At 40.8% G+C, this 26,757-nt stretch overlaps 2 protein-coding genes and 1 pseudogene across 5 annotated transcripts; 2 read left to right on the top strand and 1 right to left on the bottom strand.

Annotated features, from left to right (window-relative positions):
* Nucleotides 1-3,072: 3,072 nt before the first annotated feature.
* On the top strand, nt 3,073-5,194 carry LOC131219891 (pentatricopeptide repeat-containing protein At4g21065-like; annotated as a pseudogene).
* A 6,187-nt stretch (nt 5,195-11,381) lies between these two features.
* On the top strand, nt 11,382-14,201 carry LOC131220751 (pentatricopeptide repeat-containing protein At4g21065-like). The gene has a single exon (XM_058215571.1). The coding sequence runs from the start codon at nt 11,795-11,797 to the stop codon at nt 13,607-13,609; it is 1,815 nt and encodes a 604-aa protein (XP_058071554.1). The 5' UTR covers nt 11,382-11,794; the 3' UTR covers nt 13,610-14,201.
* Nucleotides 14,202-16,027: 1,826 nt separating this feature from the next.
* Nucleotides 16,028-25,844, bottom strand: LOC131220750 (hydroxyproline O-galactosyltransferase GALT2-like). 4 transcript variants are annotated; one of them, XM_058215568.1, is made up of 8 exons: nt 25,550-25,843; nt 23,887-24,875; nt 22,315-22,547; nt 20,887-21,177; nt 20,053-20,181; nt 19,340-19,513; nt 17,390-17,497; nt 16,028-17,139 (listed from the first exon to the last, which is right to left on the bottom strand). In XM_058215568.1, the coding sequence occupies exons 2-8, from the start codon at nt 24,776-24,778 to the stop codon at nt 16,933-16,935; spliced, it is 2,034 nt and encodes a 677-aa protein (XP_058071551.1). In that variant the 5' UTR covers nt 24,779-24,875; nt 25,550-25,843; the 3' UTR covers nt 16,028-16,932. The 4 variants fall into 4 exon arrangements, with proteins under 4 accessions (XP_058071551.1, XP_058071550.1, XP_058071552.1 ...); XM_058215567.1 differs by having other exon boundaries at nt 23,887-24,821; nt 25,550-25,842; XM_058215569.1 differs by lacking the exon at nt 17,390-17,497 and having other exon boundaries at nt 23,887-24,821; nt 25,550-25,844.
* Nucleotides 25,845-26,757: the final 913 nt, after the last annotated feature.

Here is a 26,757-nt window from a genome sequence, read left to right as displayed (position 1 = left end):
TTTGTATGTATCCTATTCATCATAGAGATTTGCACTTAATTAATATGATTAATGAAAGATGCATACTATGGTGGCCTAAACACACACCTATGGTTAAGATCACATCCCTACTATTGAATGTGGCACGGTCCATCTGGGTCACACACACACACATTTATGTATCTGTGTATCTGTATATGTATGTATGTATATATGTGTATTTATACATGCATATGTATGTTTATGTATATGTGTGCATAAATATGTATGTATATATATTTCTATATGTATGTATAGGTATATATGTATATATATTTATATATGTATGTATAGGTATATATGTATATATATTTATGTATATGTATTTATAAGTATATGTATCTGTGTATCTGTATATATATGTATGTATACACCTGTATACACACACACATGTACACACACGCACATACGCATACACATGCACATACACACACATATATACATAGACATACACAGACATATACATATACACACACACATATACATACATACACATACATATATATATATATATTCACACGTATACATATATATATACATAAATATACATATACATACACATACATATAATATGTACATGTATACATATATACATTTGTTAATGTAAAAATCTGGACTACCCTCCGTCGAGTCCTGCGTGCTCGGAGCAAACCCTAGTCCTACACAGAACAATAAACAAAGGAGACCCTGACTCAAGCAGGGGACCCTCCGATGCTAAAGTCAGGCTAGAAAATCTAGGTCATAGTATAGAGTAGAGTGGGGGTGTTAGATGTTGTGTACCTGTATATGTATAAATGATTCGTATTTATACCTGAGGGTAGTGATTAACGTGTCTGATAATCTCGACACGGTTATCGCAATCACGCGATGGCTATGCGTGCGCGGTCGTTGACAGTTACCCGGAGATCATGCGTTGGGCATTACTCTAGTCGTGCATTACTGGAGTTATGCACTGATTCCGTTGTTTACCAAGTCCTTGATCCGGGTCGACCTCATGGCTCAAATCCTACACCATGACTCGGATCTTACTGGATCCTATGAGCCAGTGGCTCGTATCTTATTGGATCCTTCAGGCCCATGGATAAGCGGGTTGATATCATACTAAGTAGAGAGGTTCAAGTTGGAAGCAGGATGAACGGATATGCGACGGCTACTGTCCTTCGGGCTTTCGCACATTGGTGTCGCCAGCTCATCTTAGCCAATAATCTATAAAATGAACCACATCGAACACTCAAGTTGGTCACACCACAAGAATCATTGAGGAATGAACACTCACCATTGAAATCTTAATGGGGCCCAAGAAGCTTTTGATCATACTGATGTCTATATTTTCTCTTCATTCTCATGGTAATCACATTATGAATGGTTTAGATGACATATAAACATCACGGCGAGCCCCATGAAGGTTTCAATGGTAAACATTTCCATCCTCACTGTTTCCCATGGTGTGGCCCACTTGGGTCTTTCATCTACTTCATTTTTTGTCTCTCACCCTAACATGAGCTGAAGAAACTGATAGACGGAGTGGATTTCACACAAACATCTCGATGGGCCCCACATGACTTTGTGTTGCATGCACTCCCTGCAACAGAAATCTCACATCCTACTCCCCATCCCAAAAACAACATTGCATAAAAACAAACAACAAGAAGCGTTTCTCAAAAGGCTCATCCAATCAACTGTCATGATCTAAGGCTGTGTTGGGATGCCCATAAGTTTTTTAAGCTATAAGTTATAAGTAACCTACTTACATGTGAAAGAAAATTACAGGTAATCCTGTTTGGGTGTAAGCTGTAATTAACTTACAGGTAACTTAGTTTCATTGTTTGGATAACCTGTAAGTTAATTAAATGTAAGATGTTTTGTATTAACACCAACTAGAGTTTAGAGTATGGAATTGTTTAAAAATCAAATTGTCACATAAAAAAGTTTAGATAAAAGTATGTAATTTTATTGAGCCCATTTAGATGATTAGTTGGATTAATTCTTAAGCTGAACTAATCATTATGTGAGAAACATTATTTTTATTATAAAATATAAGTCTGAATGAAAGCTTTCATACGCCATACCAATCAGAAATATATAAAATTTATTATAAAAGCTCTATGTTCACATGGTATGACCTACCCGAGCTTTTTATTAGGCTTTATTTTTTATGTATCCTATTCATTATAGAGATTTGCACTTAATTAATATGATTAATGAAATATGCATAATATGGTGGCCCAAACACACACCTATGGTTAAGATCACATCCCTACTATTGAATGTGGTGCGGTCCATTTGGGTCACACACACACATATGTATGTATGTATTTATGTATCTGTATATATGTGTATTTATACATGTATATGTATGTTTATTATATGTGTGCATAAATATGTATATGTATGTGTAGGTATATGTATGTATGTGTGTATATTTATATGTCTGTATATATGTGTGTGTATGTATATGTATATATATTTATATGTATGCATAGGTATATATATTTATATATTTATGTATATGTATTTATTAATATATGTATCTGTGTATCTGTATATATATGTATATATACACCTACACACACACACATACATATACACACACGCACATATACACACACACATGCACACACACACACATATATACATACACATACACAGACATATGCACACACACACACATATACATACACATATACATAAATATACACATACGTATGTATGTATATATATACACACACACACACAAATATACATACATATACATATACATACACATACATATAATATGTACATATATGCATATCTACATTTGTTGATGCAAAAATCTACACCACCCGCCGTCGAGTCCTGCGTGCTTAGAGCGAACCCTAGTCCTGCACAGAATAATAAACAAAGGAGACCCTGGCTCAAGCAGGGGACCCTCCGATGTCAAAGTCAGGCTAGGAAATCTGGGTCTTAATAGTGTAGAGTATAGTGGGGGTGTCAGATGTTGCATACCTGTATCTGTAGAAATGATCCATATTTATACCTGAGGGTATTGATGAACGTGCCCGATAATGGTCCATAAGACATGGCATCCCCATCACAGACCCATGCATGGGCAAGCATCTCATTTTCTCCCTAGTCTCTATCTCAGCCCCCATGCCATATACCCATGTCATCTTCACCTACATCCATGGGCCCACCATCTTCACATACAACACCATGATCAAGGGTCATGCTGAAAGTGACACCCCACATCATGCCATGCATCTTTACCACCATATGCATGCATCATCCATCCTCCCTGAAACCCATACATACCCCTTCCTCCTCAATGCCATAGCCAAGTTGATGGACACACTTGTGGGTGAGATGGTCCACTCCCAAACCATCAAACATGGGCTTGATGGATTGGTGTTTGTACAAAATTCAATGGTCCATATGTATGCCACGTGTGGGCTTGTGGAGAATGCCTACAAGGTGTTTGAGATGGTACCTGAAAAGGTCCTTGTGACATGGAATTCTCTCATCAATAGGTATGCTATCAATGGCAGACCCAATGAGGCACTGACCCTTTATAGGGAGATGGGCCATCATGGGGTGGGCCCAGATGGGTTTACCATGGTCAACTTGATGTGTGCTGGTGCTGAGCTGGGAGCCTTGGCATTGGGGAGGAGGGCTCATGTGCATGTTTTGAAGGTGGGGTTGATTGGGAACTTACATGTGGGCAATGCACTCATTGATTTGTATGCTAAGTGTTGGGCCATTAGGGATACCCACCGGGTGTTTGGTGAGATGGGGTCCCGGAGAGTTGTGTCATGGACGTCGTTGATCGTCGGGTGGGCCTTGAACGGGTATGGCAAGGATGCATTGAAGCTTTTTGAGTGCATGGAGAGAGAGGGGCTGGTGCCTACTGAGATCACCTCTGTGGGTGTGTTGTATGCCTGCAACCATTGTGGCTTGGTTAGTGAAGGGTTTAGACACTTCAATAGGATGAGGGACGTGTATGGACTGGTACCCAAAATAGAGCATTATGGTTGCATGGTTGATCTGTTGGGCAGGGCTGGGATGGTCAATGAGGCGTATGAATTTATTAGCAAAATGCCACTGGAGCCCAATGCTGTGGTGTGGAGGACCTTTTGGGTGTTTGCGCCATGCACGACCACGTTGCATTGGGTGAAATTGCACGGTCACGACTCATTGAACTAGACCCTGGCCACTGCGGTGACTATGTGCTCTTGTCTAATCTATATACTTCCGATGGAAGGTGGCTCGACGCACAAGGGGTCAGGAAGACCATGTTCAGGAAAGGGGTGTGGAAGGCCTCGGGCCATAGCTTAGTTGAGGTGGGGAATTGCGTCTATGAGTTCGTGATGGGAGACCGGTCCCACCCACGGACGGACGAGATATATGCAATGTTAGAGGAGATCACTAGGCTGTTAAAGTTGTGGGGCTACATGTCGCGCACTTCGAACATGCTGGCTTATATAGAGGAGGAGAAGAAGGAGAAGGCACTCTGCTACCATAGTGAGAAGTTGGCTATAACTTTCGCTCTCATTAGCACGCCCAATGGGACGCCCATCACAGTGATCAAGAACTTGAGGGTGTGCGTGGATTTCCATGTGGCGACCAAGATCATATCTAAGGTGTTTGATAGGGAGATCATCGTTAAGGACCGCAACCGATTCCATCATTTTAGAGATGGGTCTTGTTCTTGTAAGGATTACTGGTGAAGTGCCCACATTTATTATGGACTTAACTAACATTTCAGTTAGCTTTACATTACTGAAGAATACCATTTCATCTACGCGGTGTTTGGTTGTCCCCAATTCTCAATCTAGACAGAATGCGTTTTGTCTGAATCACAAAAGAGAGATGGTAACAAGACTGTTCTTGTGTCATTTGTGATTTGGAGTGGAGAAGGCAGGAAAATGCTAATAATGCAGTCCAAACACACCCTTAGGAAAAACCACTTGCATTTATAGAAATCCAATCCCATATAGTGACATGTTTGGACGTAACCATGGACGCGATCAGAAGCACTGATTCCCATCCAAGCATATCAGGAGACACTAGAGATTTAGATTCGAACTCAAATATCGAATTTTAGGGGCGCTCCAAACACGTTGCCGATGGAAATCTATTTGTTTCATTTGTAATACTAAAGTCTGTTCAGTGGCCAGGAACCCTCAAGCTGGTGTGATTTTCCACGTATACCCCATCCATAACAAGACCCAGCAGATGAAAGGTCTAGACCTTGTAGATGTATGCCACTTGTACTGATATCTAATGCTTGATAACTAATTCAGATGATGTTAGCAATATTGCATCAGGAAAAATGATACCATCGGTATGTATTTCATTTTTAAGGATGCGTGTGGATACACTGTGGAATTGAAATGCAATAATCAGTTCGACATGTAAATGATCCAAATTGCAAGTTCCTTCCTCGGCATTCATATTGATGGAGTAGGAACCGAATTGCATGTGTTACTTCCATGTCGGGCGAGAAAGAAAATGAAAATTCAAGTTGAGGGATATTTCTATACTATGAATAATAGAGAAGGCCATTACAATTAGATTATAATTATTGCAATCCATTTCGATAGCGCATCCAAACATGTTAGACTGTTCAATCAATGCACCCCTATTAATATAGGGTGTACATACATTATACTTGACTGCACATGGCCCCATTCAAATAAGGACCTGAAAATGGATGGTACTTGGAAGGAAATGGGAAGGACTAGAAGTGGTCAGTCTCAGGAAAATAGCCCTTATTGAGTTTCAGCTTTTGAAAGTGGTCAACAAAAGACCCCGACAGTCCCTAATAGTCGATCTTGGGTTAAAATAAGCCTCCTGAAAGGTAACAGAGGCATGCAAAGGTTTCCATAGGCCAAACAGAGATTGACCCTCAAGTGGAAAGGCAGAAAGGAGCTTGACTACAGGACCCACCCGTCAAGCAGGGACAACAGTAGGCCTTAGCAATCCGATGGTGCTAAGTGAAATGGTCATCTTATGTATCATGTGTAAGTGCTAAGGAGAAACCATTAACCACTTGTTGATCCAAACATCTCGGTGGGCCCCACATGGATTTGTGTTGCATGCACTCTCTGCAACACAAATCTCACATCCTACTCCCCATCCCAAAACCAACATTGCATAAAAACAAATGACAAGAAGCGTTTCTCAAAAGTCTTAGCCAATCAACTATCATGATCTAAGGTTGCATTTAGATGCATGTAAGTTTTTTAAGTTGTAAGTTACAGGTAATCTACTTACATGTGAAAGAAAGTTACAGGTAATCCTGTTTGGCTGTAAGCTGTAATTAATTTACAGATAACTTAGTTTTTGTGTTTGGATAGCCTGTAAGTTAATTACAGGTAAGATGTTTTATGTTAACACCAACCGGAGTTTAAAGTATGGAATTGTTTAAAAGTTGAATTGTCACATAAAAAGTTTGGATAAAAGTATGTAATTTCATTAAGTCCATTTAGATAACTAGTCGGACTGATTGTTAAACTGAACTAATCATTATGTGAGAAACATTATTTTTATTATAGAATATAAGTTTGAATGAAAGCTTTCATACACCATACCAATCAGAAATTTGTAAAATTTATTATAAAAGCTTTATGTTCACATGATATATCCTACTCAAACTTTTTATTAGGCTTTATTTTTTATGTATCCTATTCATCATAGAGATTTGCACTTAATTAATATGATTAATGAAAGATGCATACTATGGTGGCCCAAACACACACCTATGGTTAAGATCATGTCCCTACTATTGAATGTGGTGTGGTCCATCTGAGTCACATGTGTGTGTGTGTGTGTGTGTGTGTGTGTGTGTGTGTGTGTGTATGTATGTATGTATGTATGTACGTATGTGTATTTATACATATATATGTATGTGTATGTGTATGTATATGTGTGTATAAATTTGTATATGTTTGTGTAGGTATATGTATATGTATATATATTTATATATGTATGCATAGGTATATATGTATATGTATTTATAAGTATATTTATCTATGTATCTGTGTGTGTGTGTGTGTGTATATATATATACACGTATGTATACAGCTGTACACACACACACACATACATATACACAAACACGTACACTCGCACATACACACACATATATATACACAGACATACACAGACATGTGCATGTACATACACATATACACACATACATATACATATATATATATTCACACATATACATATACATATGCATATGCATACACACACACACATAAATATATATACATATACATATACATACACATACATATAATATGTACATGTATACATACATACATACATATACATATATATATATATGTATATGTATGTATGTATTTGTTGATGTAAAAATCTGGACCATCCTCCGTCAAGTCCTGCATGCTCGGAGCAAACCCTAGTCCTGCACAAAATAGTAAACAAAGGAGACCTTGGCTCAAGCAGGGGACCCTCTGATGCTAAAGTCAGGCTAGAAAATCTAGGTCTTAATAGTATAGAGTAGAGTGGGGGTGCCAGATGTTGCGTACCTGTATTTGTAGAAATGATCCGTATTTATACCTGAGGGTATGATGAACGTGTCCGATAATCTCGGCACGGTTATCGCCATCACACGATGGCTACGCGTGCGCGGTCGTTGACAGTTATCCTGAGATCGTGCACTGGGCATTACTCCAGTCGTGCATTACTGGGGTTATGCACTGATTCTGTTGTTGACCAGGTCTCTGATCGGGGCCGACCTCATGGCTCGGATATTATTGGATCCTACGAGCCCGTGGCTCGGATCTTATTGGATCCTATGAGCCCACGGATAAGCGGGTCGATATTATACTAAGTAAAAAGGTTCAGGTTGGAAGTAGGATGAGCAGAAATGTGATAGCTACTGTCCTTCAGGCTTTCGCAAGAGAATCGTCGCAAAGGACAGGTTGGCTCGGACGTGTTACCACCGCCCCGAGGCTCTGTTGGTCGACTTAGACGTGTTACCACCGCTCCAAGTTGGTATCGTAGTTCCACTATAATACTCGGGTTGGATATTCACCTCAGATCGGATTCATATCAGTCCGAGGCCTTGCTCATTGGTGCCAAAGTTAACCTCAATGCGACTCCGTTTGGATTTACTCATAACAACATGCATATATACATATACATTCATATATATAATCATGTATGTTAGTTCATCTTATATGAATCATGACCCTTAAGAAGATGCGTAGTGTTTGTGATTTAATACCTTCTGCAAGTACACTTCTCTCAGATAATTCTTTATTAATTTCTCATGTTCCCGAAAAATCTGGAACGACTCCTGACGAGTAAGATGAGAATGCAGTCAATAAAGTAGGGTAAGCTCCTCCACCACCACCGCCTCCGGTTAACATGAAAGATGCTGGATATAGCACGCAACTCCCATTATCCACTACCACTATTTGAGCTAACATCACAGGACCACATGTTCAGCTGTGGGACACTGCCTTTGGGTTGGTAACGCAGATAGCGGCAATGCTAAAAAACAACAGGATTAGTTTGCCATTCAGTGGGACATATTAGCCACCTTGAACCAGACATCCCAACATAAGCGGAACACGTCTCCACTAAGGTTTGATCAATCTCATGAAGTAGATTTACTTGAAAGATTTACGAAGTTGCAACCACCGGTATTCAATGGTACATCTGACCCATCAATAGCAGAAGATTGGTTAAAGCAGATTGAGTAAGTTGATGTACTAATTTAAATGTTTTGTTACAATATTTTATTATACGGTAAATTATATGCTAATCTGTGCCAAATTGTATAAAATTATAATTGTGCGTTAAATTTATTTATCAAGACAAGTATATATAACAGTTATGAAAATGATATGTTCATACATCATCCCTAATTCATTGATTTTGCATAATGCATGGTTGATCTTAGGAGTCCTCCCTGGAAGAAATGTCAATCTTGGTAGAGTGTTACCAGATGCGAGCTATGTTCAAGCCTAACGAAAGATGGAAGCCTACCCAACATGTGGATGCGGGTTGAAGACATTTAACCTTAAAATCAAATAAATATTTATTTTTCCCTTCATCTAGGTCTTTACGTCTTAATCATGAGGTAAGACATCAAATAAACATTATAGTCAACATTATGATCTTTTTAATTATGAACACCTAAGGTTGAGATCTGCCTATGTTTGCTCATTTTGGGTTTAAGCCCTAAAATGATATGAAAAAAATTGATGAATAACATGGATAAAACACATGCAACATGGCGAGGTCCACAAAGCACCAACTAGTAGTGATATAGTTATTGACTAACGTCGTTAGTCAAACTTGAGTAGATCCATCGATGTATATGGGATCCTAAATTATGGAGCCCATTGTGATGTATTTTTCTCACATCCACATCCTTCATCCGTGTTGAAAGCTCATTTTAAAACATGATACAAAAAAATAAGAAGATTTGAATCTCATGTGGATCATAGTATAGGAAACAATAGTAATTGACCATTAAAAACTTCTTATGGGCACAAAAGTTTTTGGATCAAGATGATATTTGTTTGGTATATTCGTCCAAGCCTTTGTTACCTTATTAACGAAAGCGGATTACGTATCGAGTAAACTCTTTAAGGCTCACCAAGATTTATATATTGTATCCAATCTGTCCATCCATTTTACCATATAGTTTTAAGTCTTGATTCCAAAAATGAAGAATATTCAAAGATCAAATGAACCACACCATTGGAAATAGTGTGAATTGAACTTCTATCGTTGAAAAATTCTGGGGGGCCACAAAAGTTTTGGATCAAGCTTATATTTGATTTTTCCCCTCATCCATGTTTGTTTATTATCTTATGAACATGTTGGATGACAAATAAAAATCATTGTGGGGCCTAACAAAGTTTCGATGGTGGAAATCATTATTTCCACTGTTTCCTATGGTATGATCAACTTGAGCACTCAATTTGCTTCAATTTTGGTCCGAACCCCTTAAATAAGTTGGAAAAAATGAATAGACGGCATGGATAAATCATATACATTAAATGTGGGCCCAATTGAGTTTATTGAGTATGATAAGAGATTCGACTTCCTTGTCAATAGGTTAGATTGAGTACTAAGTTACTCAATACGCTTTTATTGTACCAAGTAAACTCAATTAGGCCCACCTTGAATGTATGTAGTCTATCCACACCATCTATCCATTTTTCCATCTAATTTAAGGAGTTAAGCCCAAAATTGAAGCATATACAAAGATGAAGTGGATCATACCACATGACAGTTAGGATAATGATTTCCACTGATGAAATCTTTCTAGGCCCCACAATAATGTTTATTTGTCATCCAACCTGTTCATAAGATTATACATATGTAGATGAACTGAAAACAAAAATATAAGCTTCATCCAAACCTTCGGTGGCCCTAAGAAATATTCAGTGGTAGAAGTTCAAGTCAACTGTTTCGTGTGGCGTGGTCCATTTGAAAATTGTATATGATTCATTTTTGAGCTCAAGCCCTAAAATTATCTGGGAAAATGGATGGACGGAGCGGATAAAATATATGAATCATGGTGGACCTCGTAGAGTTTACTCAATACGCTAAGCCTAGTGAGTTACTCACCGGGCAAAAAATAAATATTTCAGTGGATCCGTGGTGTTTTTATTACTAGGAATTTAGTTAAGATTGTTTCTTGTGGTGTGGCCCACTTGAGATTTGGATCAGTTTCATTTTTTGGATCATATCCTAAAATGAGCTTTCAATAAGGATGTACGGCGTGGATGTAAGGAAAGTACATCACTATGGGCCCACAGTTAGGCATCCGAAACCGGAAACGGATTGGCTACTCTCGGTGATCTGTGGGCCCCACACATCCTTTCCGTTCACACATTTTTACAGATCATTTTATGGCTTTATGACAAAAATGAGAGGTATATAAATATCAGGTGGACCACACCACATGAAAACAATAGTGATTGAATATCCATCATTAAAATCCTCCTAAGACCATTTGACATCTAATAGGTTGATTAGGTCATACATTCCCAGATGAAGGGAAAAACAAAAATCAGCTTGATCCAAAACTTTTATGGCCCATAATGTTTTTTAATGGTCGACGCTCATTCAACACTGTTTCCTGTAATGTGCTCCACTTAAGATTGGTATATACCTCATTTTTGGTCTCATATCGTAAAATGATCTGTAAAAATAGATGGACGGCATGGATGAAACACATGCATCATGGTGAGGCCCACGGAGCACCGACCATCAGCCATTGGCTGGTGTCAGGGGGCGTAGGCAATCCGTTTCCTCCGAAACCGCCCCTGCCAAACAGCCCCTGCACTAACGCAAAAGAAAAAAAAAAAAATGAAGGAGAGAAAAATAAAAAAACAGAACAGTAAGGGTTAGGGCTTCCCTTGCCCGAGCAGAGGGACGGAAGGAGACGCTGAGAGAGAGAGAGAGAGAGAGAGAGAGAGAGAGAGAGAGAGGGAAGGGGACGCTGAGAGAGGGAGAAGGAGACGTTGGGTCAGAGCAGGTAGGTGCACTTTCAATGCAGCTGCGTTTCCACCACCCTCTCCCAATTTCCAAATGGATAGTCGTTGCCTGTAAGAAAGTAACCTGTGACTTGAAAAACACCTAATTCCTCTGTAACATTTCTTGCAATCTTACCTGATAGAAAGTTACATGTTGAGACTTTGTTACCTGTAACATTTCTCCCCAAACACAAACTGTAAGAAAGTCACCTGTAACTTTCTTACATTTTACACAAGTTATAGGCATCCAAACGGCCCCTTTAATGCACTCAAGATGGCCCACCTCTCTCCATCCAAACCTCTCCAATCTCCTCCCATTGTCAACCCTCCAAACCCCAACAAAGGGCCCCACCTTCAGAAAATGCATTGCCCTCCTCCAGACCCAAAAATCCTACCCCAAAATCATCCAAATCCATGCATGGTCCATAAGACATGGCATCCCCATCACAGACCCATGCATGGGCAAGCATCTCATCTTCTCCCTAGTCTCCATCTCAGCCCCCATGCCATATACCCACACCATCTTCACCCACATCCATGGGCCCACCATCTTCACATACAACACCATGATCAAGGGCTATGCTGAAAGTGACACCCCACATCATGCCATGCATCTGTACCACCATATGCATGCATTGTCCATCCTCCCTGACACCCATACATACCCCTTCCTCCTCAAGGCCATAGCCAAGCTGATGGACACACGTGTGGGTGAGATGGTCCACTCCCAAACCATCAAACATGGGCTTGATGGATTGGTGTTTGTACAAAATTCAATGGTCCATATGTATGCTACGTGTGGGCTTGTGGAGAATGCCTACAAGGTGTTTGAGATGGTACCTGAAAAGGGCCTTGTGACATGGAATTCTCTCATCAATGGGTATGCTATCAATGGCAGACCCAATGAGGCACTGACCCTTTATAGGGAGATGGGCCATCATGGGGTGGCCCCAGATGGGTTTACCATGGTCAGCTTGATGTGTGCTGGTGCTGAGCTGGGGGCCTTGGCATTGGGGAGGAGGGCTCATGTGTATGTTTTGAAGGTGGGGTTGATTGGGAACTTACATGTGGGCAATGCACTCATTGATTTGTATGCTAAGTGTGGGGCCATCAGGGAGGCCCATTGGGTGTTTGGTGAGATGGGGTCCCGGAGTGTCGTGTCATGGACGTCGTTGATCGTCGGGTGGGCCTTGAATGGGTATGGCGAGGATGCGCTGAAGCTGTTTGGGTGCATGGAGAGGGAGGAGCTGGTGCCTACTGAGATCACCTTTGTGGGTGTATTGTATGCCTGCAGCCATTGTGGCTTGGTCAGTGAAGGGTTTGAATACTTCAATAGGATGAGGGATGTGTATGGACTGGTACCCAAAATAGAGCATTATGGTTGCATGGTTGATTTGTTGGGCAGGGCTGGGATGGTCAATGAGGCTCATGAATTTATTAGCAAAATGCCACTGGAGCCCAATGCTGTGGTGTGGAGGACCTTGTTGGGCGCTTGCGCCATGCACGGCCACGTTGCATTGGGTGAAATTGCACGGTCACGGCTCGCTGAATTGGACCCTGGCCACTGCGGCGACTATGTGCTCTTGTCTAATCTATATGCTTCCGATGGAAGGTGGCTCGACGCGCAAGGGGTCAGGAAGACCATGTTCAGGAAAGGGGTGCGGAAGGCCCCTGGCCATAGTTTAGTTGAGGTGGGGAATTGCGTCCATGAGTTTGTGATGGGAGACCGGTCCCACCCACAGAAGGACGAGATATATGCAATGTTGGAGGAGATCACTAAGCTGTTGAAGCTGCAGGGCTACATGCCACGCACTTCGAACGTGCTGGTTGATATAGAGGAGGAGGAGAAGGAGAAGGCACTCTGCTACCATAGTGAGAAGTTGGCTATAGCTTTCGCTCTCATTAGCACGCCCAGTGGGACGGCCATCACAGTGATCAAGAACTTGAGGGTGTGCGTGGATTGCCATGTGGCGACCAAGATCATATCTAAGGTGTTTGATAGGGAGATCATCGTTAGAGACCGCAGCCGATTCCATCATTTTAGAGATGGGTCTTGTTCTTGTAAGGATTACTGGTGAAGTGCCCACATTTATTATGGGCTTAACTGACATTTCAGTTAGCTTTACATTACTGAAGAAATACCATTTCATTTACCTGCTGTTTGGTTGTCCCCAATTCCCAATCTGGACAGAATGCGTTTTGTTTGAATCACAAAAGAGAGATAGGAAGAAGAATGTTCTTGTGTCATTTGTGATTTGGAGTGGAGAAGGTAGGAAAATGCTAATAATGTAGTCCAAACACACCCTTAGGAGAAACCACTTGCATTTATAGAAATCCAATCCTATATAGTGGCATGTTTGGATGTAACCATAGACGCGAGCAGAAGCACTGATTCCCATCTAAGCATATCATGAGACACTAGAGATTCAGGTTCGAAATCAAATATCGGATTTTGGGGGCGCACCAAACACGTTGCTGATGGAAATCTATTTGTTTCATTTGTAATACTAAAGTCTGTTCAGTGGCCAAGAACACTCAAAATGGTGTGATTTTCCGCATATGCCCTATCCATGGCAAGACCCAGCAGATGAAAGGTCTGGGCCTTGTACATGTATACCACTTGTATTGATATCTAATGCTTGATAACTAATTCAGATGATGTTAGTAGCATTGTATTAGGAAAAATGATACCATTAGCATGTATTTCATTTTTAAGGATGCTTTTGGATACACGATGGAATTGAAACGCAATAATCAGTTCGATACGCAAATGATCCAAACTGCAAGTTCCTTCCTCGGCATTCATATTGACGGAGTAGGAACTGAATTGCATGTGTTACTTCCATGTCGGGCGAGAAAGAAAATGGAAATTCAAGTTGGGGGATATTTCTATACTATGAATAATAGAGAAGGCCATTACAATTGGATTATAATTATTTCAATCCATTTCGATAGCGCATCCAAACAGGTTAGATTGTTCAATCAGTGCACCTCTATTAATATAGGGTGTACATACATTATACTTGACTGCACATGGCCCCATTCAAATAAGGACCTCAAAATGGATGATACTTGGAAGGAGATGGGAAGGGCTAGAAGTGGTCAGTCTCAGGAAAATAGCCCTTATTGAGTTTCAGCTTTTGAAAGTGGTCAACCAGAAGACCCCGACAGTCCCTAACAGTCGATCTTGGGTTAAAATAAGCCTCCTGAAAGGTAACAGAGGCGTGCAAAGGTTTCCATAGCCTAAACGGAGATTGACCCTCGAGTGCAAACGCAGAAAGGAGCTTTACTGCAGGGACCCACCCGTCGAGCAGGGACAGCAGTAGGCCTTAGCAATCCGATGGTGCTGAGTGAAAGGGTCGTCCTATGTATCATGTGTAAGTGCTAGGGAGAAACCACTAACCACTTGTTGATCCATTGTTCCTTTGTGCACGGAATTCAGGCGGCAGTGATGGGATGGTTTGGAATGGAATAGCTGTTGAATGGCAGGGTTAGAGAGGGGTTGGGGTAGTAGCCCGTTTAAATACAGGGGAAAACTCATTTGGAATCTTCTCCCTAAGGCAATGTTTCGGGAGCTATGGCTAGAAACTAGAAAGGGATGGGAGAGTTTTTTTTTAAGGTTGTGGAGAGATCTCCCAAGTCCGATGGGTCTAATCAAGGAAAACCTGTTATTATGTGCTCTAGAATAGTAGGGGTGCAACTCTGGAGGGTTGGGTTAGGTTGGGTTGAGGGCCACCATAAGTGGAACTCGGGCAAGCAGACCCAACCAGACCCAAATCCCAATCCAACCTAACCCAATCCAAATTTGCTCAGCCTAAACATAACCCAAATTCAAATCAGGTTGCCATTTTTCAACCTGAACCCAACCCAAGGACCTGGGCCACCCGACCAAAACTCAGGTTGGGGTTGTCCTGAAGCCTAAGTTGCGGGCCTAGTTAGAAGGCCTTTGAAAATGTCTCAGCAGAAACGTTATTCAGCAGGCGGCATGATATTCTGCGGTCCAAAGCTGACCCAGCACAGGGTAAGGGCTCCACCAGAATATTAGGGAGGTGGGCCTTAAGTTCCACAGGTGCTGGTGCAGAGAGAACCGCAAGGCTCAAGTTGCTGCATTTTCAGGGATCGTCATAGCTATTTGTAGCTTCAAAGCCTCAGCCTTAGCGCTAAGAGAGACAACAGAGCCTATTCACTCCAACTTTCCACCACTCATCATTTCGGTGGAGGGAGCGACAGGCTCGAGTAAGACCATTTTGAATGCCCTTAGCTGCATGGTGTGATTATCCAACCATGGCTGTTTTTGTGCCATGTCCAATACAGTGCATTCCTGTCCAACTGTTTTTGCTGATCATATATGGGGCCCCACATGAATCCAAGCTGCGGTCAGGTCAGAAGAATTCATGTTTGATCGTAGCTTGCAACAACAAAGCTCATGGACACCATAGCATGCACATTAAAGCAATCCACAAATGAATCAAAACCCGTTTAAGACCCATATCATGTGGCTTGAATTGCAGTTAAGAAAAACAAATGATAATCCATGGCCATGTCTGATAATAAAAATGCAAGAGATCCTTACCATCTGTTGATAAAATCCCTTTTTGCCGATAAGCAATAAGGGAAAAAAGAAAAAAGAAAAAAAGAAATACCAATGAAAATGGAAAAAGAAACAACCATCCATTAATACGATGGATTAAGATGTTTCCATACAAATGGTGTATCTCAACAGGGTGTCGATGATCGCAATTGCTTGTCTTGAAATCTACATTCAAAGAAAATCTCGCTCATCACAATCTCCACTGTTCTTCATCAAGTGACAAAGCCCACCTCTTCCCATGCCACCTTAAATGATTTGATTACTGGGCAAGATAGGCATTCTGTGAAGAGCTTCAATGGCTTAGATGTCTTCTCTGTTCGGATTACCTAACTCCCCTCAGCCTGTCCAAAACTGCCAATTTATTGATTTATCATATCTAGTGGACCCACTTATGCTGCAGTCCCAACTCCTGATAGAATTCCCATTGGAGTTTTTAACTTCAAAAAACCTGTGGGAGGTTTTCAGGTTTTCGAAAACGATCCATTCAGGGTTTTTCTTTGAGCTTCCTTCAACCACAGCTCTCTAATCTCTTTCAATATCTGAAACCAAGAAACCGTTCAGCTTCTCCATGGAAACCCAACAACAAGGATCTTATCCTTCAAAGACATCTCATCTCTGATGATTCTCTCTTGTTTTCTCTTTCCATAATCCCCATTTTACAGCGAAAGGTAACAGTTGCCACAGGATCCCTCCCAACCCACCTCTAGCAACATGTCAAAACTGGCATTTGCTTGTTTCGATTGTATAGATATGATAATGATAGGAGAAAAAGGAAAAAGGGGCCGCATGATTGTTGGGAAGAATTTGATGTCATCTGAAGTTGCAGCAGTGCGCCTGGCCTTCCCCCAACTTACCCCACAAACAGATCATCTGCCTAGGAGACTGGTAGTGAGCGGTGAAGTAGTCCTCCATGCATCCATACTGGCAAAACTTCCAGTTGTGGGAGTATTGGACAGTGGTGGAGCTGTTGAACTGTTCAACCCACATGCCCATGCTTACATCCTCCATCTTGAAGAGCTGCATGAGTAGCCAAAACATTTTTTTTATTTAAAAAAGGCCAAATCGAAGCTTGCAATGTTCTAAATGTAAAAGGAAATGATACATACACCTTATATTTCCAATACTCACACCCCTTTCACTCTACTTCTGCTAAAGATATCAAAAGTTGAATGAAAGGCCGTTTGCAAAAGGGGGGCAGTGTAGATATAATTTCCCTTAGGGTGCGTTTGGTCGCACCAAATGAAATGGATTTGTTGTGTTATCTAACCCTTAGGCTTTGATTGGCATGTTGAGAGATGATGAATCTTGCAATGTCACTTGAAATTATGTATCCAGGTCCGTTGGCATAAGGCGGATATACTGCTTCTGGCCATTCCTGTTTCCATCATGAAATGATGTTTTAGAAGATCCATGATAACTTCTAAAAAAATCACCGAAGCATCAACCTCATGATATCAGATTTTCCAATAAAGATGCCACATCGTAGAAGTCCCATGAAGTATGGGCCACATCATGCCCATGGTGAAGATGCATGCCTATCAATATGGTTGATCTGGTGGGGACATCATGTGGATGAGCTATGGCCCGAAGGGAAGCAATGGGCTCCTTCCATCGAGCTATGGGCTCAAACTCTTTGATTAGGCAATCCTAGCCTTCCTAAGATGAATTTGGAATTTCATCTCTTTGCTCAAAATTGCCACAACCATACACTTCACCCCCTGATCAGACAGCTACCCTAGTCCCATCGACATGACTATTGGGTTATTTTCCAGCCAACCAATGACTCACCAGGTAAAGGATCCTGATTAGCATATACATGTGCCTTGTGATGCTAAAGATGTTTTGATTGGTATGTGAATCATGGTAGTTCATGGTTGGGGTGAGCAGTGTTCGAAATATCAGTATCGCATCCTTAGGATACGGATACATATCGGTGATCACACAGGATTATATTGTTTGTATCGGGTAATTTATCACTTTTTTTTGGAAAACATGGGGAAACATTGGGAAAATGGTTAAATTTTTCAATGAAACTTCAAGGATTGTTAAAAAGGGACCTTAACATACTTTTAAATCATAACAACTGAAAAAAGAGGCGTACGTAATAGGTTTCCTTTATATAGGGTCTGAAGCTGTGCGTTGTCTGATTGAACTAATGCAACTATATTGAAATTGAATGCACAACATTTAGAGTGGATGTGATGATCATTTCATCGAACACCCATATCTACTTTGAAATTAGTATCAATTTATAGCTAGTTGAAGGGAAATTTCAGTTTTTTTTTTTATATTTAAATTATTATTATTATTGATTTTTAATTAAAATGATTTTTTTTTTTTCAAAAATTGACAAAGACTTAACAAATCAGTAGATCAGCCCTCATGCATGCTTGATTTCATGTTTGGAGTGCAACATTGCAAGCAATTTGGGAGAAATTGGGAAATTTTTTGAATTTTTCCTAATTTTCCCCAAATTGGACCACTTACACTCAAATTTCTAACTTACACTGTATGTGATGATCATTTCATAAAATACTCCTCAATACTTAGAAATTGGTCTCAATTGACTGCTGGTTGAAGAAAATTTTGAGAAAAAATAAAATGGAGAACATGAAGAACCAAAGGGTATCGAAATCAAAGCTCCACCTCTATGATTTTTCATGCAAAATATGAAGAATCAATGGATTTTTAACCATTTGACACTCACTTAACATGATTTCAACAAAAAAGGGGATTGAAAATGCTCACCAAATTGAACATGCGCGATATATCGGCACTACCTGTGCGTTTCGTTTTGTCTAGGTGGGATACAAGATACATTGTGGGATATATCAGCCGATACCGTCGACATTTAAAACATTGGGAGTGAGTGTGTGTGGGTGGATTTGGACAATTCATCAGGTAGGCCCCACCATGCATGTGCCATGGCCTTAAAATCACATCAGAATAGTCAACAAATGGACGTGTGCAGAAAAACAAATGAGGGTTATGAAGAATGACCAGCAGTCCACATTCAACGTACATGTGCGAAGCACTAGATGACCCAACTGGTTTGGCATTCAGGCCCCAGCACATTCAGTGGGGCCCAACCTATGAATGACCATGATATCACACACATGCGGCGAGAGTAGGACTCAAAATTGAAAGCAGCCTTAGCTGGGGTTTTAAAGCAAATTTCCTGAAATCATCAATCAACAATATCATGCAAGCAACTTACCTCGTATGTGACTGCCCATTTTCCACTTCTGAGGGGCGTGTGCAGGAGGTTAAGGTTGCCCATATAAAGGGATTTCTTAGGAGAGGTGCCCTTAATTACTGTTAATATGGTATCCACCCTGACAAAGGTATCATCATCACATTTCATGATGTATGCAGCACTCATGTTGCGGATCTGCAGAACATAGGGTGAGGAAGCAGCACCAAAAAGTTCACGGAGGGAGGGAGATGAAAAGGAATTATATGATCTTTGGCCTGAGGATATGTATGGTATCCTTCTGCCCCGTGCTCCAATATCCGAGGCCCACCGATTGGTGATCCAGAGCATTGATTGGATTAGCATAGCCCTGAATGAACCATTACCCAAAACCCTCACTGATGGGATGATTGTAAGACTTCATTCAGTGGCCTGCAAACGGTGATTCAGGAAAAAATACAGCTATGAGACAAATTCAACAGAAAAATACCAAACATTGGATGGCTAGGATCTGACAACCTGGAGATTTTTGGGGCTTGGTCCATCCATGGTGGAACTCATCAGATTGACAGTCTGGATCGCCAAATCAAAGGTCCAATATGTTTGCACTTAGGGCCCAAGATACCATGCATACAGTAGGGCCATTGATCAATAATTCCCCGTGGACTGTACAACTTATCTGAATCAAATAAGCATTCCCACAAAAAAATAACACTTAGCAAAGGAAACATACTCACCCCATACTCACAGATGGCAACAGTTTTAAGAACCACAAGCTCATAACGGTCCATAAATGGCAAAATCACAATGTCGCCAAAGTAATCTGCTTCCTTCTTCAGCACAGCATTGATTTCCTTCCTCGGATTCTACAACATGTCAGTCTTCAGAATGAGTAGAAATTCAGTAGACGAGAAACCAATAAACATACAAGTACAGAACCCACACACCAATCCATTGCTCATGTGGTAGACTCAGTGAATATAACCTCGTTTCAACATTGAGGTCTTGGTATTGATTCCAAAGTGGGGTGTGTATACTAACATGCTAACTAATAATTAAAAAAAATACAGAACCCATGGGAATATAAGAAAACAGCATGATCCCTGCTAGCAGCAGTTGCACTGCTCCATGTGGACACGCCCTGGCCAAGGAATCAGGGCAGTCCTCTCATCAGGTTGGTCACACGTCCTCGAAAGAAATGGATGGTTAAAACAATATTGATCTCTAGTCCACATTCAATGTACATGATTGGCCCACACCGCTGAGGAGACCTGCCTGATTTTAGGGAATCTACACAATGGAGCCTGTCCAATCACTGGCTTGGACCTCGCACACATGTATCAAATGGCATGTGTCAGCGTGAGTGCCTGGAAACCACACCAATATGGATTCTTTCACATTTCTCAACTAGGAGCTCCAAGAACAGCAGCCCAATTCCACTGGTTCCTCAAAAACTTTATTCCAGAGTGTATTACAAAGTGAGAGGAGCACTGAGCCTCCCAACTGAGCCCATATAGAACTTAGTTTCACGACATCAGAACTGCAGAAATACAAAATGTGCAAATGCTTACTAGTGCAACAAAGAAGCGGGCCACAACTTGCAAAGATTTGATCGCGTCAAATTGCATCCAAGTTTTCCTAATAGCCATGCGTTCCGCGAAGTGGTTTGTAGCAGAGAGAATGCCAATAAATAGATAAGCTGGACTTCCTTGCAGTGGATGAGACTTCCACTGCTCTGACATTTCCAAGAGTTGCTGGAGTGAGAAACTTGGATGAGAGATGGGGAGTGAAGTAGCATATATTGAATGCACATCGACATCACCATTAACCACTAACCCTGTTGCATCTTCAAGAGTAAACCCCTGAAAAAAAATATACCATCATATATGATTAGAAAGCATGTTCCAAATCCTCTGTAATAAAAAGATTAAAAAAAAATCCTCTGCAATAGAAGAAAGCTAGTGAAGAAGTTATGCTAATGCCCAAATCCTGAAAAACCAACAGGGAAATATATAGCGCTTGATCAAATTTTTGGTCAGTTCAAGTTCAATTGAGACCAAGGTTGTAATGGTGGCTGAAACGGCCACCATAATTACCATCACGATATAGGCCGCAACTGCCTTTTACAACCAATTTTTATTTCTTACTTTCTAAAAACACTGTATCAGCCCCATCTCAGGCCATTTTTTCCGTTAGAGCCCATAACACATAACAGTTCCCAAAGTTACTGTTACATAACTGCTCCCACTGTTACAGTTACGTAATTATGTAATGGCCATTACGCAACCGTTTTTGAATAACTTGATTGAGACAACAAAAATTCTCCCCTACTGGATTGATCCTAACCAACAGAAGGGGCCCTTATTAAATGGGTACCGTCGGTTGTGTTTGACCACTGTCAATGATAGCTGGGGCATCCACATCACATGATGGTGCCCAACAGATCAAAAATTTAGGTTCCAGGTGTCTACCTTTCAAGGTATTCAATAATGGTAATGGTGGCCATAAAGGCCACTGCCGTTACCATTACGATACAGGCCGTAATGGCTGTTACGACATTTATTTTTTTGAAAAAACATGTTTCTGGACCATTATGGGTCCGTTACAGGACCGTTACAGGCAGTTTTTTCTATAACGGCCGTTACAGCCGTTTCGGCCCCATAACGCGTTATGGCCGTTACTGTTACATAGCGGCCATTACGTAACCGTTTTTGTATACATTGGTACCTTTGCTGGGTGAAACAAGAAAAAGAAGCTCATTTCTTTTGATTGAGCATCATATGGTATCTCAGAAGGAAACATACAAAAACTATTAACGAAAAACAGGCCTTGATGAAGTGCAATCAAATGCTTGAAAGGTAACACAAAATATATTATAAACAATGCCAAAACGGCAAAGCTGTACAAAGGTAGGGTGGGCACCACATCAAATGCTTGATATTGAACAGCTTGAAACGAAGACGTATTAAAAAAATATTATTGCAAGTTTAGCAGCATACCGTCCTATAAGGGAATGAAGTCACATGTCTGCCACCAGCATTAACATGGTATCCTTCTACACCAGCTCGTATAGTAAGGACAAATAGTCTACCCTCCACGAAAGGAAAAGGCCAGGTCACTTCCGGCTTCTTTGCACGCCCTATGAATCGTCTCAACCATGACGTACTCTTGGATTCTTGTGAATCTTCCACATCATCGTTTATCCATTTCTCACATTTGCTAAAACCATCAACTGTCCAATAAAATAAAAAATTTAATGCATGCAAAATATATCAGCTTGGTGATAGATGAAATGGTACCTAACTTCTACATCCTGTTATACCTGGCAATGAACTTAATTGCATAAAATGAGAAAGGAAAGATTAATAGATTCCTACAAAAATGAAAACAAAAGGTAGTACTTCTGCATACAGATGTTAAGAACTATAGTTTTGGAAGGGGCATGCTCCAGTGGTAATGGTACCACCGTAAGCTTACAGTGGTGTTGGGCATATGTGGAGCTCACTGTATGTACTCACACCATCCAACCCGTCTATTATATGAGTCACCTCAAAAAATCCCTATTAGCCAAAACTCAAGTCTGATAAAAAACTGAGGTGGGCCACAGAAAAGGGAATGAGCTGGGAGGGAACACCCACCGATGAATTTCAGTGTCCACATGAGTTGCAAAACAGCCTGAAGTTTGGCCTGGCTCTCATCTGGAATGGATGAAGGGTTTGAATGACCTTGATTTTATATACACACATGGTGGCCCCCATGCTTATCAACAGTGGGCATTCCTTCTCAATATGTTCCCTGTTCTGTGGCCCATATAAGTTTTGGATCAGACTGATTTTTGGGCTCTGAGGGTTTTCTGAGGCGACTCATCTTATGGAGAGGTTGAATTTCCTGAAAACATCACTAGGCCCCACATCTACCCAGTATTACCACTGGAGAGCGCCCCATTTTGGAAAACCACTTTATACACGCGCGCGCGCGCGCACACAGATGGTGATTGTTATTATGAAAACCAAAAAGGAATGATGCCTCAGACCAACTGCATGCAACCATACAGGAGGAAGAGGTCAAAAGTGGACCCCACTTGCTGGCCTAAGTCTATCCAATTGACCTGTAGATCCCACACGATCAATCAGGTGGGCCAAACAATGGTCCACTTGGGCAGTGGGATCCAAAGATCCAAACAGATGGTTCTATATATGAATCGATAGGATTATCGGGGAACCAAAAGTCCTATTGACGGTCCTTTATTGGGTTTTATAGAGGGTTTATACACACTGTAAGGTCTATAAAACCCATACAGTATATTCTAAGAAATGAAAGGCTAATAGAGAATAGCAAGCAAGATTTCTATTAGCCTATTGCAAGCGAGTAATTCCATGTAAAGTTTTATCTTACTTTATGCATATGAAACCAGTGATTTAATCCAATCAATCATCTGATGTCTTGAAAGGTTAGGTAACTAGTAGTCTGTAATTTAGTCTAGCCACGTTCTTGAAGTCATCACCAGCTGAATTGGTTTACAAACAAGCCACTCAAGTGGAATTTTAAAACAAAAGCAAAATAAGGCTTACCCATATCGGCATCATTCTCGGACGGTATTCCATTGCATCTTTGGGCCATCCCCCATTGCATCCTATAACATGTATTGTGCTCAATGACCTGCCTCTGACTCCAATCACCCTTCAGCCGGGGATTCAAATGCATAATCCTTGGTGGGTCCTCACCATCCACTGCCTTCAGCCCCTGCAACTCGACCTTAAACTGTGAAATCAAAACCCTCCCATCCCCATTCCGAATTCTCGCAAGCTGGGGTACATACTCCTCATGAGCCAGGTGGGGTGTTCCCACCACCGTCACCGATGACCCTGCTGCAAGCCCACACGGAAGAAGCATGATATAATCAGCCTTTGTGAACTCTTCTCCAGTCAATGACACAGAAGAAGGACACGACTCAACAAATGCTTTCTCATTACTCTCATGATATCCAGATCTCTCCAATTCTTTCCATGCCTTTAGCCCCAATGCCCATGCCTCATCTGCCATTTTCTCCAACTCTGTCAATCCATTCGTCCTATTCATCCGTCTCAAAATCTCACCCGTTATCCTACCATAATGGCTCTGGCGATGCATGACCAACTGGGACCCGCTCGTTTCCACCCGGAATGGCTCCTTCCATGGCATTTGTGGTGGGTTCTGGGTCAAGGCATCTTCTAATCTACTGTGGAAAGTGTCCTTATATACCGAACTAAAGAAGTGCCTGTTGCCATCCGGACCATCGCCATCTTCCGCCACCGACCGATCGAGGCCCACAAAACTATCATCCCCGCTTAGTATCATGGAGGTCTCAAGGAACCTTGGGAACTTCAATCCAATGAAAACCAGATATAACGCCGCTACGCCAATCAGAAAGTGCGACAATTTCAACCGCCTCCCACCTGGGGTGTCGCTCTTCAGCCTCTTCATTGTCCAATAATCTTCTAAAACCGAACGAAACCGTCTTCTCCAACTATCATTTTGATTCCAATGAAACCAACAGGAATTTAAACACAACAAACCATTTCTACAGAAAATAGACAAACTGACAATGGAATAAATATTCAGAAAGGAAAAATAAAAAATAAAAAATCTAACCATTCTTCATTGTCAATCCATCAAAACTGCTTTAAATTCAACGAAAATTTACAGGAAAAGACTATAATCTAAGGTATGAAAAAAATCAAAGTTTGGTCCATCAAAAACCCTTTCAAAATAGAATGAGATTTTACAAGAAAATGTTCTAATCTAATGAAGAAAAAAACCCAAATTCTATCCATTCTTCTCTACCAACCTATGAAAATAGCACCAAATTCACCGGCATTTTACAGGAACAGATCGGAGAAAAAAAAAACAGTAAATTCCAACTATTTCCTATAAAATTCCACCAAAACCATTCCAATCTCAACAACATTCAACTAACGAAAGCTCAATCAGAAAAAGAGAAAAACAGCCAGAAATTCTAACCATTTTACACCAAAATCATTCCATATTCATAACCAATTAACAGGAAAAAATTCTAATCCGATATTTACAAACAGAAAACAATAAATTCTAACAATTCCATCAAAATTGCATCAAATTCCACGAAATTTAACATAAAAAACCCTAATCTGAATCAAAACATCTGAAATTTACAATCAAAACACAAATTCAGCTGCATTATGCAGCGGAAACAGATAGGGAGCGAAATCGACGTACCAATTTCATAAAATTCTCTCCAAATTCACGCCTTGCATCTCAGATCCATCGGCATTTACGGTGGGGGTTGGATTTACAACCGGAATTTGGGATTCTTGGAAAACCCTAATTTCATTTCTGGGAATGTCTCCCCATTTTCGGAGCGAGAGAGAGAGAGCTCCGGACCTCCGGTTGTGCAAAATGAAATGCAGGGGAGGCACGTGCGAGTACAAACGACAGCACATGTGCCAAGTTTGGCACGTGTGGGAGATGCAAGCCACTCGTTTGCTTGCCCATCCTTGTAGATGGCATGCAATGAAAATCAGGCCGTTTGGCTCTTCCGGTGGGCCACCCAAGTATCCTGATTGGGGAACTTTGGTCACTCCGTTATAACCATTCATTTCTCAAATGAGAAATGATCACACACAGCGGCTGTATCATAAGTTACGATACATCCAAACTTTTTTGTGAGAACATGTTTCATTAGTAGAAAATCCGATCGGTGTAAAATATAGGATACACAATTTTTATTTTGAAAAAAAAAATTCAGCCGGAAAACCTATGCAGTGGGCCACACCAGTTTTCTGAGTCTTACCATCGTTTGTTTTTTTAGTTTGATTTTGTGTCCAGATATATGAGTTGATCGTCCTGATTTTCAATTGAGATAATAAATATAATGCGTTACGTATAATTCACGGATTGGATACTCATTTCATCGGACATGTTGCTGTAAAAAAAAAAATTAACTATTTCATTACTTAGGATATAGATGGTTTTATTCATCTGATATCATCAGCTGCATTTAATGGAGCGGAGCGACTCCAAGAACCAGCGATTTGGGTGAGAACCTGACCCTTGGGCCCAACTAGATATATGAATTTGTATATCCACGCCGTTCATCTGCTTTTTTAGATTATTTTAAACTGTGGTCCCAAAAATGAAGCAGATATAAACTTCAAGTGGACCGCACCACAGGAAACAATGGTTATTAACCATTAAAAACCTTTTGTGGATCATAAAGTTTTGGATCAAGCTGAAATAGTTTCTTTCTTTTTATCCAGTTTTTATTGACCTTATCAATAGGTTGGATATTCAATAAGCATTATGGTGGGCCCTTGGAAATTTCTAATGGTGAGCTCTCAATGAACACAATTTCCTTTAAATGTAATTCATATGAAATTTGTATCTACTTAATTTTTAGGACCATAGCTTAAAATAATCTCAAAAAA

Source organism: Magnolia sinica, chromosome 12, assembly GCF_029962835.1.
Source record: "Magnolia sinica isolate HGM2019 chromosome 12, MsV1, whole genome shotgun sequence".
Lineage (NCBI taxonomy): Eukaryota > Viridiplantae > Streptophyta > Magnoliopsida > Magnoliales > Magnoliaceae > Magnolia > Magnolia sinica.
Note: the sequence above shows the minus strand (reverse complement) of the source record. Positions and strands in the feature narration are given on the sequence as shown.

Bases quoted from the DNA above. Each gene is read 5' to 3' on its own strand.
- LOC131220751 (XM_058215571.1), top strand. From the start codon at position 11,795: ATGCACTCAAGATGGCCCACCTCTCTCCATCCAAACCTCTCCAATCTC.
- LOC131220750 (XM_058215568.1), bottom strand. From the start codon at position 24,778: ATGAAGAGGCTGAAGAGCGACACCCCAGGTGGGAGGCGGTTGAAATTG. The intron at 22,548-23,886 runs GTAAGCCTTATT...TTTATTGGACAG, and splicing joins CGAGAATGATGCCGATATGG to TTGATGGTTTTAGCAAATGT. The intron at 19,514-20,052 runs GTGAGTATGTTT...TATGTTCTGCAG, and splicing joins TTGCCATCTGTGAGTATGGG to ATCCGCAACATGAGTGCTGC.